Source organism: Diuraphis noxia, unplaced genomic scaffold (assembly GCF_037042655.1).
Source record: "Diuraphis noxia isolate RWA-SAM2 unplaced genomic scaffold, SU_Dnox_SAM2 contig0003, whole genome shotgun sequence".
Classification (NCBI taxonomy): domain Eukaryota; kingdom Metazoa; phylum Arthropoda; class Insecta; order Hemiptera; family Aphididae; genus Diuraphis; species Diuraphis noxia.
Window position 1 is genome coordinate 40506657 of NW_028301713.1, and position 16344 is coordinate 40523000.

A 16344-nucleotide genomic window follows, 5' to 3' on the forward strand; every position below is an offset into this window, starting at 1 on the left:
TGTTATTGAACGTTCCTAAATTCCTAATACATATCGACTTTACTCAAATTACTCGAGCTTTATATTTCCATAACTTTTTCAGCCACTGAGGAGCTACAATCACATAACACTATAGCTAGATATTATCGTTGTTGTCTTTAGTGTTCGACATACCCGCAGACCTCGCACATCAAATAACTCAACTAATTGGCGTCTAAAATTTATTTGAACCTCTGAATAATAAATACAGGACACTGTCAGTCACTGAAATTTTCTCCAACAATTAATTTTGTTGTTGGTCATCAAAAAAAAAAAGTCCACTATTCTGAGATGTCCATCATGTAGGAGGTTTCGCCGTGTTTTATATGATCTGACGTATATTGCAGAGGTATTCAAACTTCTTCATCCCGCGGCTTCTTTGGGTGCTCACAATATTTTTACGGCTCCCGAATGACATTGAAAGAATTGAAACGACACATGGATACACTACGGCCAATATGTTATGCATATGTATATGGGCGATAATAACATGTGACTTTAGTATTAGAAATAAAACTTCAAATGATCGCGTATCGTTTTCATTTCCATGATGATTGCAAATAATATTTTTAATAATTATACAAGGCTCCCTTTGCAAACCCTCGTGATGCCCTTGGGAGCCGCTATAACGCTCAATTTCAATATCTCTGGTATATATTTTATATATCACTAGAACATTACCTAAGTATAACGTGTTATGGTGCACCATTAAATAAAAATAAAATGACCGATTTATTTCACGAGTAGGCACTGCTGTGCGAGTCACTGTTGATGGATATCGCGTGTCGGACGATAATAATTATGCATAATATTATATAATATTTATAAACATATATACACCAAAGTTTCGCCGTTACGAATAACGCAACTTTGTACATATTTTTATTTGTTCGACACGCGCGTGCGATTTGCACCTGGAATATATAACTGCTGTACGTCGTCAATTTGTGTTTAATGGGTGTTTGAAAAAATATATATGTGTTAAGTTTGTGTACGATTTTTCGTACAATATGTACCTTTATACATACTATATTAATATTATGTAGATGATGTTTAGTATTATAATATCAACAGATATATTGTAAGAAGTATGCGTTGTTGTTCGTGTAATTTACGTAACTATTTACGTTATATAACGCGTATTTGTGAAGCTAGAGACAAAAAAAAAACACATCCGTATCTAAAATACCTAATAAATTTTAATCAACAAAATTAGGTAATACCTTTTTGTTTTTCGAGTTCGAAAACCAGGGACGGGTGGGAACTGTTTATCACAATATTGCCAACGAAGCCCGAAGGTATACCTAAATTTAGACCTAGCTGGTCAATAGATAGGTACCTACTTGCTTATAGCATAAATTATAGTTATTAAAACTTATGTCGGGTTATACGAAAAATCTCTAAACATATTTTAATGAATCAATTGTAGTGAACTTACCAATATTTTTCAAAGTAATATATATATATTTTTTTTTTTTTTTGGCATATTATGACTAATTAAATCATTAATTAATTAAAAACTAAGTTCCATAAGTAGAATATAATGGTTGTAATAATTAGTAATTACATTAGTGTTAATTATTTTACTATTTCTTTTAGTCACTGCATGTGGTTAGGTATATAAAAACATTGTTTGAGTATTTTAAATTCCAAAATGTAATGGACCCCGTGGGGAGTCGGCTTGTGTTGACAGGTAATTTTAACCCCCCCTCCCCCTCAGATGGTTGGTGAGCAAAGCAACAAGAGGCAAGGCCCTTTAGTTACTTATAATGAACTATCTGTGTTCACACTTCTGGGTTAATTGTTTGATTAATAATATAAAAGTTTATAGACGTTTGTGTTTTTAATTATTGAAAGGGCTTTTAACTTCATGGGGGGGGGAGAGGTTATACCAGTGTTCAAGAGGGTTGGACGATCCAGGTTAGTGATTATTTTATCGTTGCTAATTTATAACATTTTATAAGATGAATATAATATTTTTCTATACATTTAACAATTTCTTTTTTTAGTTTTTTTTTATTTAGCTCGACAATTATAAAGCAATAGAAATTTAAAAATTAATATAAACAATGCAAGAATTGGAGTTTAAAAATAATAACAATTTATTTTTATCATTGTTGGAGACGCGTTTAGACCAACAATATTTTTGACGTTTATTTTAAATACGAGAGTACAACAATTATATTATTTTGAACATAATTAAATATAAAATGCAATTTTTATAAACATATTGATATTTTTAAATTATAATTAATTGTTGTAATTAGATTAAACTTAATGATAATAAACTTTAAGTTAGTTATATTGCCTATTTATAGTATTATAAATGAACAAATAGATGTTCATGTAAATATGTAGTACTTAGCCATGGTATGTAATATTTAGTGTTTACTTAATATATAGTTACACACAATATTATTATACACATAATATAATAAATGTTTATATTACTTAGGATATTTGTGACGGAATGACTACTTATGCAAAAACGTTTACCAAAACATCGTTTGATGTTCGTCAGAATACCGCCGATAGTCTATAGGTGTAATATTCAGTACCAATATAGCATGTATCGGGACCAACTTTTCAGAAGCGTTCGTTCGCAAATTTCACAGTGAAGTACACATCCGCCCCAACTGCAGTGAGCTCGGCCTAGGCGGCTGACGTCCAATAATCGTACGAAGTCGGATTTCCACTATATATACACCGTGACGTGTATTCGACTTGAATATAAGTAACGTGTTACCGACATTTTGTGTTGAGTACGTATTGTTAATTATTAAATAGGTACATGAGACACGACATGGTTTGCTGGAAACCATTGATGCGGTAAATATACCTAGGTATCCGTAACGCGAGGGTAACTTGCAAGATAATATTTTCCGTCGGTCATCAGTTTTATACAACAATAATTACGGGTGCAGGATTCTGTTTTCTCTTTCAGATTAGCTGCTTTTTAATTATTTGCTAAATGTGACGGTTGAATCGTCGCCTCGTCCGCGTCTCATCCGCGATCCGCAAGCGCAAATTGAAATATATTGCACGATCAAGTTAGATGCATTATGCTGTGCACTGAGATGAAAATTTTGCGAAATGAATATTAAACGATAGCTTCCGTATCAGGTTTTGAAAATCCTAAAAAAAAGTAAAATAAAATATCTATAGTAACATTATTACTGTGCAACATCATCAATTTTGTCTGTTATTAATAAAACATCCTATGCATAGATTTCATATACGATAAACTATATTATAGTTCTGTTGAATTATTATATTGTTATAGTGGGGGTCGAATAATTTAGAAGGAAAATAGAGGACTGCTGTTACGATACATTATATATTACTTATTTTAGTATAGGAAACCATAGGATTTATTTGTAAACAAAATTCGAATTTCAATCAGACTTTCGCTGAATGCGTATGATCAAACGGAGTCTGATGGCTTCTGTGTAATATGCTGGATGCTGTGACGTTTGAATGTAAAATAAATAATTTTGTTGTACGTGAATTCAATAATATAATGTCAATAATGTGAACAATGTGAATAATATATTAATATAATTATACCGTTCTTTCTGATTGATTAATTTTTTCTACGACAGGACATTTATCATCCCTTGCTGGATTGACTGCCATTACTCAGCCGTTATGATGCAGTAAAAAGGTTCCCATTATATCTGATTAGATATTTAAATTTTTTCTTGTTCTCGGTACCTACCTCGCATATTAAAATGATGATAACTTCAGAAGAGAATTGAAGTTAATAAAAATAAACGATGAGGATAATAGGTACTGAGTTCAGTAGTTTACTGATATACATATTTTTATAGTATTAATATAATAATATGTATCTATTTGATATTTGACTAAGAATTTCCATATTTTTTCAGCTAGTATTTTTAACTTTATAAGTCACCACCCATTGGCAAGAAAAACTAATTTAGTTTTTAGAATTATTTTTACCAATTCAGCTTAAACAATATAATAATCCGTTTGGTATTAAATTATGAGCCATATAGGGACTAATTTTAATTTAAAAATATAACATGTCTGCATACAGCATACGTAAGTATAAGTGAAAAAATAAATTCTTTCTCAGTGCAGACATACTTTGAAATACGTGTCTAGAAGCGACCGTATTGGTATTATTCTTTAATGTTTACAATTTTTTATATCCAATACATCTTGTGTTAATATAAATTTACTTTCTTTTCAGAAGACTATATGCAAAATGTTGTGCACCTCATGTATAGGCTATCGGGATAAAACGGTGTGTTGCGTCGTATGCCTATACGATTTATTATTATTTTTATTCTGAATATTGTAACTCAATTTAAATTTTGATCGATTGTGTGGAAGATAATGTTAGAAGATGAGTGATGTGCAATTAATAATTTTATCTCAATTTTTAGTCAATAATGTATTGAAATATTAATATATTATAGATACATCGTAAAGACGTTTTAAAAATTATTTTCGAGACGATTATTGTTTCCGTCCGAGTAACCCTACCGTAAATGATGCAACAATATAATAGATTTTACAGCATGTTTAGATTAAGGGACTTATAATATCCGCAATATACTCTTAAAAAGTCTATCTCCACTTATGGTTCAGCTAGAGTTCAATGACAATAATATATTCAATGAAGCATACTAATACACACATACTTCGATGTGGTTGGTGATGATTGCAGGGAAGTAAGTAAACATCGATTTGTCTATTGAAATTGACAGAGTTGCCGGTGAGATAATACAATTTTAAAAAAAATTTGTGGGACAATTCTTAAATGACAATGCAATTCAAATCGCTAAGTTTTGGGAGAAAAATTAAATCCAAAACTGTAAATACCATCATTGGCTGACAGTCATCAACCTGAAGGTGTAAGTAAATACAAATGTACTGCATGGTTAGGAACCTATGTAAGATATTATTACGTGTATGTGAGTTTAACGTGTATATTTTATGCATAGCTACCAGGTGATCGTCTGTCATCCCCGCGCCATCGTCGTTTCTGGCCAGCGAAACGTTTTCGAGTTTTTGAATCACGTCCAAAAACTCGTGCAATGTTTTAGCGGAAAGACGATGGTTTTTCGGTGATTTTTGGCAACGGCCTCTTGGCCCACGGTCGTTCCAAAATATCACGACGACGTGCTCTATATAAAACAATAATAATAATAATTATTATTATTATATTAACGTAGTGTCGTCCTCGGGACTATACGATGACTCATAGCAGAAACAGCAGCAGCTATAATATACACCATACCTCGCAGTCTCGCCGTCGCCACCACCGCCGTCATAGTTTTCTAGAAATATATATTATAAATTTATGTTATCGATATGTATAGCAGAGAGTATGTACACATAAAAATGAAACCAATATAAATGTACAACAATGCGTTACATAATTTATTTCAAAGATTGACAATTTTTAATTTAATTAAATTGTAATTTGGTATGTGAACTTCATTTATTACATTGTATAACATGTCTGAACGAAAAGCATGAATTGATGGCTGTATCACGCGTATGCATTACTATTATGTTTACAAAATTTAAAAGAATAATACATATTATATAATAATAAATGTATTAATACATGTAATAATAAACAATAATAATACCTATATGCATAATTTATACGATTATCTTGGTAGCACATAGCCTCGAATATCCACTCAATAAAATCTGTCATTATAATGAAAGAAACTGGTTTGTGATTTTTAAGGTTTTCTTGCAAACGGAATTAGCCCGGTTTAAGACTATTTCCGAATTTCGACTAAGAAACGTTCTACGTAATTTCGTTATTTTTTCACCTCCGTGCTATAATTTAATTATTGAGGTTTATTAACAGGTCAGCGTGCAGCTCATCTGATAAATAATCCGTTAATGTCATTTATTTTTTGATTTACTATGACGTGCCTGAGTTTGTGTAATGCATGGATGCTGCGAAATTGCCTACACGATTCGCCGTGTTAGAACAGCTTCCTGTTAGAGTAATTTATTATGTGAATAAAATATATGGCTACTCGTTCAGCCATACTTCATAATAATAAATTATTTTTAAAGATGAAAAAAAAAATTAATTTAACACAATCATTAAAATATTGTATAAAAAGCCTAAAATATTTAAGTTATTTAATACTTTACAATTACTTTAGAAATTAAAAACTTACTTTAGAAACTTATCTTTAATATTATGAGTTATCAATCAAAACTGAACAACAATTTTTAATTACTAAATGCTACTACTTACCTATTATAATAAGCAGTTTATCACATTAATTTCTCTGCCATAATTATTGACTAGAACTTGATGATAAAAGATTTCAAACAATGAAAAATAAAAATGTCTATTTACCGTAAAAATTATTAAAATACAAATTCTTTAATTTAATTTAATTAATTAAAAAACAAGAATGTCACGTCAATCGAATATAATATATATTATTATTCCTATTCAATATACTAAATTAAAATGCTCTTTTACATGAATATTTGAATATTAAATGTTTTGCATTTTGAAGTTGATTCGAATTGTAAATGATCCTGCAGACATTATTCACTAACCAGTACACACTATTAACAAAAAACTATTATACAGTTAAAAATACACTATAAATACGATAAGTAATATATGCGTGAGTGTTTGAGTTTCTTTAAAATTTAAAATAAAAATTGTATCATCACATTATAGTATTAAACACTATACACACAATGAATCAAATTTGTGTAAATAACGTAATTAAAGTTTAAAAAAAGACAAATGCAACAAGTTTTGGGCTCTATAGATATTTATTTATTATTTAGATTTTATACAATCTGTACATAAAAAAAGTACACTAAGCATAAATGATCTTTTTTTTTTAAATTATGTATATTATGTATTAGTTTGAGTGTCTTGAGGGAAGAACCAACCTGCGAAGGCCCTTCAGAATAGATATATGTCAATTATATAAATACCTCATGTATACCAAAGATATGAGTACTGCACCGTTAGGTATATAAAATATTCGGACGCAAAGCATCAAATAAATGAACACAAACACTTACAGTTAAAAACTACTGAAAACTGAAAAAATGTTTTTGATGTTTTTTTTTTAAAAGAATTTCCTGCGTATATAAAATATTGAAGCACAATATAGTAAATTGGTTACTCACGTTGATTTTAATCTTAAATATATGTATATTCGCTTGAAACCTGCATTTTTTATTTACCTCACAATTCAACTGCTTAAACACTACCGATTAAGACCTAAGTCCTAAGGGTGCAGTTTAATACGTAATAATAACAATGTAGAATGAGGAAAAAGTAAAGCATAACGAATTGACTAGATTTACACATTTAGATGTTTATAGAATATAATGAATACAAATAAAGCGAGATGAGAAAAAAAGAAATGAAATAAATATAATAATAAAACGGCAATTACTTTAACGATATCACATAAAGTCTGAATTATTATAACGAAATAGACAAACACTTACATTCATAGTTGTAAGTAAATATATTAAAAAATTGAAAAGACCGAATAGGGTTTACTACTTCAGGGTTAATGTATTGTTGAACTAATGCTGTAATAGCCATAAATAATATATGATATTTGATTATTTTGAATACCTGTTGACGTGCCATTATGTTGTCAAGACTGGAAGTCCGTATTATTTTTTTCACATCATGGTCTGTAAACACAATCGAACGACGTATAAACATTGTTAAAAATGTAACATCAAAATATACGTAGTACATTATCAACAAATATTTGTTTATGCCGTTAAAACCCTGAATAATTTTTTGTTTGTTATTCGTCGAAGATTTTTATCGAAACATCTGTGTACGTATAATTTGGTTCACATAATACTAATTTAAAAACGTTATAATATTTTTTAGTTTCTTGACTATAATATTGAAACTAAAATAAATAATATTATTGTGATTCTGCTTATTTATTTTAAATTTAAAATAAAAACGAAGTAAGGCATAGTATTTATTAATTTGACAAACATTCGTTTTTTCTTATTTTTAGCCAGTCATGTACGTGACAGCTTTTTCAGTTATACGCTTTAAAAGTTTCATTAGCAATCACTTAAAATACTTCATCTGCAGGATACCGGTTACGTCACTCAATTCTGTGAATATATTTTTTCAAACATAACATATTTATTTATAAAGTGGAAACATATTCAATATATACTTTAAAAAATAACCATAATTAATATTTAAGAAACTATGTCACAGTCTTATATATTATAATTTCTGAAAATTTTAATTTTTTTTTTTAAGTTTTCACTTGTCAATATATTATATGATTCAAGGTTGTAGTTTTTTATAAGTAAAGCTAGGTAGTTCAAAAAAATAATGTTTCCATTTGAAAATCAGAACATACCTACGTGTTATTTCAAATAATACGCAGAATGGAGGTAAATATTTTTATTTTCCGACAAATCTCTTTGCAAAATATAACGTAGGTATCCACGTAGCGGTACCGAAAAGTGTTCCAAATTAAAAAAAATTCCATCCTTACATTCTTTTTTAAAATTACATTAGATTTATTTAAGGATAGTCGAATCTATATATACACATTTAAGTATAGTTCAAAAACTTGCTTCACAGGAAATATCATGTGCCCTCGTGTAAGTCAAATTTTTACTTTATTTTTTATTTGAAATATGATGAAATTATGCTGCCAGTCAAATTTGACCCTAATTTCAAAAACATTATTTTTAGAATTTGTAATTTTCACTATAACAATATATTTAAATTCATAAGTTTGTAACTTCTTGGTGTTATAGAAAGTTAATTCAGAAATTGAAGTCCATTATTTTACGATCTGAATAAAGTTGTATTCTTTCAAATAAAAATAAAATTATCAGAATCTCATTGTTCTACAAAGCGTAATCTTTTAATATGAAAAATAATTTTTGATTATTGAAATGCTTTTGTTTTATTATTCAGTTTAACTTATTGTGAATGTCTTCCTAACCACTATATAGCAATGTATTACCTGAATGAATAAATAACATAAATGATAATGATTATAATAATTAAAATACTAAGCCGATAATTCTACGGGCATACACACCGATTTATTCAGATCATATACTTATAAGAATAAGAATCGAAACACTAATTTTTGTTTAAAATTATTTGTAATGTTACACTATACAATACAACTGGAGTGTATAGTTAGTCTAATCTTCCATATCATAGACTATATACAGGCGCCCATATTTATAGTTCAATTCAGTATTGTATTTATACACAATATATTATTATTTATAAATCGTCACAGTCATCGTAAATCGACGGTATATAGTAGAAATCAATTAATTAATAATTCCTGCAACTTTTCCTTTGCCATAATTACAAACCTTGACCATTAAATTATTGAATTTTTAATAATTGATGTATTCTGCCATAGTAAGACAGTGGTGTAGCCAAGTGGCCTATTTAAGACGCCGTGTAATCGTAACTATTTCATTATACAACAGCAACTTTATATCCTGCAAGTCAAACGAAACTAAAATCGCATTAAAATAACGCTGACATTTATTATATATTATGGAATTACATGCTACGATACCATTATCGGTCCGTCTTGTCAATAATAACTGGCCAAACGGAAGTTTTTCCTCTTGTAAATAAATTATGAAATACGACGAGTATGATATTATATTATATCATCAGCAAGCGTCGGCATTTTAATGTTAAATTTTCTCTTTTAATTTTTTTTTAATTATCGTTCATTATTACGTGTTTTTGAAAAAATGTCTACTAAACACGCAACGTTCATGTTATTACATATTATTAAACAGCCGAATATAATTACATATACATTTCTCAGAAAACGAGTAAAATTATCACATTAAAAGGCATTTTATGTATATATCCTACTGCGCGGCAGCGACTACGGTGGCGATCAAAAGGAAAATTAATTTTTCATTTTTTCCACGTAAACATGTGAATATAATATTATATTATCAATACACTAGTATTAATGACACAGAAAAAAAATAATAGTATCTAATAATAATAAAATCACCGTCGTAATTTCATGCACTGTTCGAAATGAGTATTTAATTATATATATTATATATAGAAGGCTGCAAGTATGATGGGTGGGTTATAATTGCGTCAGTAGTTTAATTTTAATAGGCACGGCTTGATTTCGGTAAAATTCGTCTTTGCTTTGTCAGAGTAAATTATTTATATTATACAATATAGTGAATATATATTATACACGTGTTGCAGAACAACGAAATTATGTTTTAGAGAAACCAACAGCAATGTTGCTACGGTATTTTATAATACATAATTGTTTGAAAACCTACTATGGTTTTCTAAGAAATTAAAGTGTTCGTTTTACACTAATTAAGTCAGAAGAAAAGACTCGGTGACGAAAACTTGTCGAGCGTTTCGCCATTAAAACCATAAAACCGTGTCGTATAGTGTTGTAAATGTGCATGTAGTGCGTATTATAATATATATAGTATATTAAACAATGAAGTCGATTAACTTTGAAACAGCAATTCCAGTGCGAGTATACCAATACACACACACACACACACACATATATATGCATAATGCATATTATATCCCATTAATGAACATTTTAATTAGAATTTGCCAAATCAATTGCTGGGTATAGATTTATATATATTATATTAAACCACCTATATACAATATTCGTATACGTCTATAGTATAACGGTATAAGTATATTTTGATATATGGATCGCTTCTGCAGATGAGCTTGAAATGAACTTGTACCTACGTTTAAAATGAATTTCTACACTCGGCTTATTCAGGCATATTAAACTAACGATTTTCTCTGTGACGAAAATATTATCACATCAATCTACATATCTATAACCTTAACAGCTATGTCAATTACTTTTTAAAATAGCTTAGTCTATCCTCAATAAATCATTCTCTACACGTTCATTCACCGTTGACATGGTCCTCGTAGTGGTCTTATTCCAAATAGTCTACTGATCAAATTATATGTATATATGCCATAAATCTAATAATATCGATACGATATTTGATAGCATAATTATAAATTATAACGTAAAGGTGTATTTGTATGATCTAATATAGAATGGACACGATCGTTTCTGCAATAAATACCGATAGACTGACGTTCCCGTGTTTTGTAAAAATGCCTCATCGTTATATTACCATCACCATTAACCATTAGGCAATAACCACAATTCCAATCACTAATAACTAATAAGAGTAATAAGCAATGCATTTCATTCACGAAATAGAAAATATATTACCTCGTAGCTTATTGTTTGAGAACTACCAGGAAGGCCACGATAGTCCATCTGTTTTATATTTTATTTGGATAAAAGTTTTATACCTAATGCATAATTAGGCACAGGTATATATGTTTCCTTTATTATAACATGTTTTCTCCATCGACGTGGTGATTTTAACTTCATATACGTTAGATTTTAAGATAAAATTGTGTTCATTGATCTCTGTACAATGTCATGCGATAATGTAACTAGATATTTTTGATAAAATAATAATTAAAGACAATCGGTGCCTATTTTAAGTGAACGCCTGCGACGCACGACGCCAACACGTGCCTGTGTCGCATATTATATAATATATATAAGTATATTAATATCGCACGTTGTCGTCCACGTGCGGTATAGACTATAGAACATATAATGTAATACACTCATTTTGTCACAGTCGGATTTATATAATATTACATAATTTTACCGAAATTAATATTATACAGAACTATTCATCAATCTCATTGGAGGTACAACTCCGGACATGTTCTTGTACAATATATATATATATATGTGTGTGTGTGTAAGTAATTATTTTGATTATATTATTATTATTATTACTTAAAAATTATCATAATATACACAATCATAACATATTGTATTTATTAAGACTTTTGATCGTTTAAATAAAGATGCTATAGCAGTAAAAAAAAGGATTATTCCACCAACGACTTCCTTTATTTTTGGGAACGATCCCAACGATTGACCTTTTATATGTTATGATGTTCGAAGTATTTTTCTTTTTTTTCAGATGATTTTTTCTGAGGCAGGAATCAAGATAATATTACTTCTACCTCCAATCACTGTTTACTGTACAATAATTGCCAGAAAAAATAATGAAAAAAATCATCTAACAAATACATTTGTCCAATATATACAACATATGCGCCATGATGGCCAGAGTCTAAATTTAAAAAATATATAAATACGATTAAACAAACACAAAATAATGGAGGAGTCACAGTCACCTTCCAGAATGGCGTTGCATCATAACCTATATGTTGCTTCTTCTCTCGAAGGTTTTTGTTCTCACTCATGGTGATGGTAGAATTCATTAAACGGTGATTTAGCCAAAATAACTATTCTTGAATGATGGTCAATTAGTATATCTCCATTCCACACAGCAATTCCATAAGATCCAGGGCTTAGAGGTTCTTCCGAGGAACTTTTCCATGGGCGCCTATTCTTGATTTGACCCACCGCTGGCAAGCGATAATGGTGCGTTCGGAAGCATAGACGCTTCCATATATTCATGACTAGAGCGGCGGATAATACATTTTTAAGATAGATCTCTTCTGAAATCTCGTCCTTGAGAGTTATTAAAATATAACATGTCACACATTTTGTTGGAGAGACAACTGCCCACCCTGCTGCCCTCGTAGAAACGCCAATGCACGAGAGTGTGTCCTGAACCTAACCTGGATGCTGATGTAGTACTTGGCGGCCACTCTCGACTCAGATAGCATACATGTCCCGGTGTAGGTATAGATATGTTAATAAAACTTATATCCACGATAAACGGGATAAAACAGTACTGATCTTAATTCGGTATTCTATTATACGCCAGTCACGGTTAATAGTTACAGTGACTCACTTGCAGAATATTGCACGACGTATTAATAATAATGTTTTTAATAGCAGATAACGTTACTTCGTACGAAAATTTAACAGATTTTCGGGTAGCCTATCTCAATCGCTTGCCATAATAATTTCATCTATTTATACTTTTAACATGTAACACATAAATAAACAATTTTTTGGCCACATGGATCATGGTAATATCATTGTGACGCGACTCACTGGTTAGGTTCTGCTTTAAGGTAGTTATGTAATCACATTGTTTTATTATTGGTCTGAGAGTGGTATTTTTTATATTATATATAATATATATACATATTCACATAACCCTGAAAGTTTGGTTGACCGCCAGACCGCTGGTTATACTTTTTACTTTTGAAATTGCTACGGTACTTCGGTATTCGGACCTGTTCGGGGTGTGCCAATAATATATATGACACTGTTCTATAAGCAATTACCTGCGATCATTGCGCTTATTGTACAAATATGGCTAATACGTAAAATACAATTTCTAATCCATCGATATTAATACAATTATAGATAATACAATAATGGACACTATTAATGGTTTCAACTAGGTATGCATTATATGGAGTCGTGGTCGTTTTCGAGGAAGAGATATTGTATACAGTTTTTGGTTTTTTTTTTTTTATGAGATAGCAGACAACATGCAATTATTACACGATAAGCATTTATGTATCATACTCTCATTCATTTATTATCTATGACTACAGTCTACAATATAATGGAATCGTTGATAAGGATAACGTATAGTTCTGAAAATGAATTATTTAAGTAGGTACACTTACCTACCTACTATATAATATCTATATATTATGCACGATATAAACTATAAAGTTATTAACGTAAAAACGTTCCGGCTGTACACTGAAATTATGACCAATTATATAATACAGTTGACTTACGAATGTTTATTATGAGCTTAGTACATACGGTTCGAACTTATTATAAAGTACAGATAAGTTATAAGTCTTAAAGACGTCTGGCACGGCTTCCAATAATCTATATACCTACCGTAGAATATGACGTGTTAAACCTAAATTCCTGACTATCGGAGATAACTAAATTCGGCTATGTAAAATATTATTAATTGCTATCCTAAGAACAACTCATTAATTAGTAATAATTATTAATAATCAATAACCATATATTCATATTATAATAATAAGCGAGCGGAAAATTTTATAGGAATGTTACAATAGTATAATCAGTTTTAATCTACTATCTCGTGAAGTCGTTAGTGTATTCTAACCCATGTTCGACATAAAATGAGTTTGTTACTTATTATTTGTCAACTTCTTATTCTTTTTATTATTATTGTTATTGTTATTTTTATTACAATACAGTCAATAAACACTACATTATATTATTAATGCAATAAACATGTTTCGGTTGTTGCGTTTTAAATGTTCACAACTACGTAATACATAAAATATGTACACGTACGAAAATCAAAAGTAAATGCGCATTGGCATAGAAAAAAAGCAAGCAAAACATAGTATCTTGAAATAATTTAATCTATGTGCAGTAAACGTAATAAATATAATATAAAACATCCGAATTGTATAGAACAAAACATTTCAAAAGAAACACAAATGTATTATGCATGCACCACGCATTGTACTCGTATGGAAACGGCCCGGCTTTTACTGTTATTAGAAAAGAGGACGAATGCATATATATGAAAGAAAATCTGAATAAGTTATTAGGTCGGATACGATTTTTTTCTTCAGTTCTTTCTAATTTGATTGTGCTTTTTATATATGTATGGTGAGTGTTGCGAAAAATTAAATTATTAAACTGTACAGAGATATTCTGCGTGTTTGTCGGGAATTTTATGTTAAAATTAACCATTATTCAAAAAAACAACTAAAAAAATGAAATTTATAATAATTAAATAATGTAATATTAAAAAATAAAAATAAACTAGGTATGTACATACCTAAGATAATATTAATCACTTAAAATATTCATGAAATATTTCTAATATAATATATCTACAATAAAATAGAAAATAGAACGTTTATATTCATATTCTATTTACATATTATTAAAATAATTACTTTTAGTACGATGAATATTGTTATATTATTCCCACGGTACATATTATTATACTATTATTCATAACGATTTTTATCCCATATTTCAACTCAAAATTACATGGAAACCGAGTTATCTAGCAAAAACATTCTTGATGCCCATTATATTATAATGAATATAATTCAGTTGTGGCCTACTATGAAAAGGAAAAATCTTTGTTTAATTTTTTTTTTTTATTAAACAACTATCCGCGGCGTCTATGGCCATTGGATGTAATAGTACATTATCTATTAGTATATTTACATATTACATTAATATTTAAAAAGATATACAAAGTAATTTAGTATTTAAAACAAGACAAAGTAGTAATAATTAGGAGTTAAGTGATTAGTATTATTTACAATTTACAGTTTGTTTATAAGATTCGTTTGTTTGAGAAATTGTATCATCTTGTGTATATTGTTGTGGTCCGGGTTGAGTGCTTCAGCAAGGTGGTTGGATATTTGATATAGTCTTCTTTCTTTGTCGTATATTCTGCATTCGGTTAAGATGTTTTTCACAGTAAGGAGTGTTCCGCAACATGTGCAAACTGGGGGGTCTTCCTTCTTCATTAAGTGGGAGTGTGTAAAGTGGGTGTGGCCAATTCTGAGACGGTTTATAGAGGTCTTGTGTTTTCTTGAGATGTTATCTGGAGAAGGATACGGTAAGGCGGATCTCTTGATTTCGTTAAGTTTGGTTGACATTTCATTCCATTCCTTTTGACGCTGAAGTAATGTATCATTTTCGATGACCCTCTCTATGTCGTTAAGAGAGAAAATGGGTAGGGTGATAGAATTTGGGGATGGGTGAGCGAGTTTGGCGGCTGTGTCTGCAAGTTCGTTGCCGTCTATGTTACAGTGGCCAGGGATCCAAGAGTATGTGATGTTTTTGTCCTGTTGTTTTGCTATGTAGTGGGTGTTTTGAATTTTTCTAACGATATCAGAAGGGGAATACAGATTTTGGAGGCTGGTAAGAGCTGAGAGGGAGTCACTAAATATTGTAATATTGTTGTCGTTTATGTCAGATATGGTAAACTCGATAGCTTTAAGAATCGCCAGGGTTTCTGCTGTATAAATAGAGCATTTGTCTGAGAGTTTCCATTGTATTGTGGTTTTATCGCATATGATAGCCATCCCGACTCGCCCTTCGGTGATGGAGGCATCTGTATATATATATGAGTTTGTGGGTGGGCGCGTAAGCAAAAGTCTATGAATGCATTCTTGAAAATGTGGGGACAGGTAGAGTTTTTAGGGAATTGATTTGTTTAATTATTTTTACCAGACGGTCGATGAATATAGCTAGGTATTGTATATACATAAAATTGATTGATTTATTT

At 29.9% G+C, this 16344-nt stretch overlaps 1 protein-coding gene across 1 annotated transcript; it reads right to left on the minus strand.

The window, feature by feature from the left end:
* Positions 1-15373: 15373 nt before the first annotated feature.
* On the minus strand, positions 15374-16141 carry LOC149057352 (uncharacterized). The gene has a single exon (XM_089223387.1). It carries the CDS (start codon positions 16139-16141, stop codon positions 15374-15376), a length of 768 nt encoding a protein of 255 aa, XP_089079513.1.
* Positions 16142-16344: the final 203 nt, after the last annotated feature.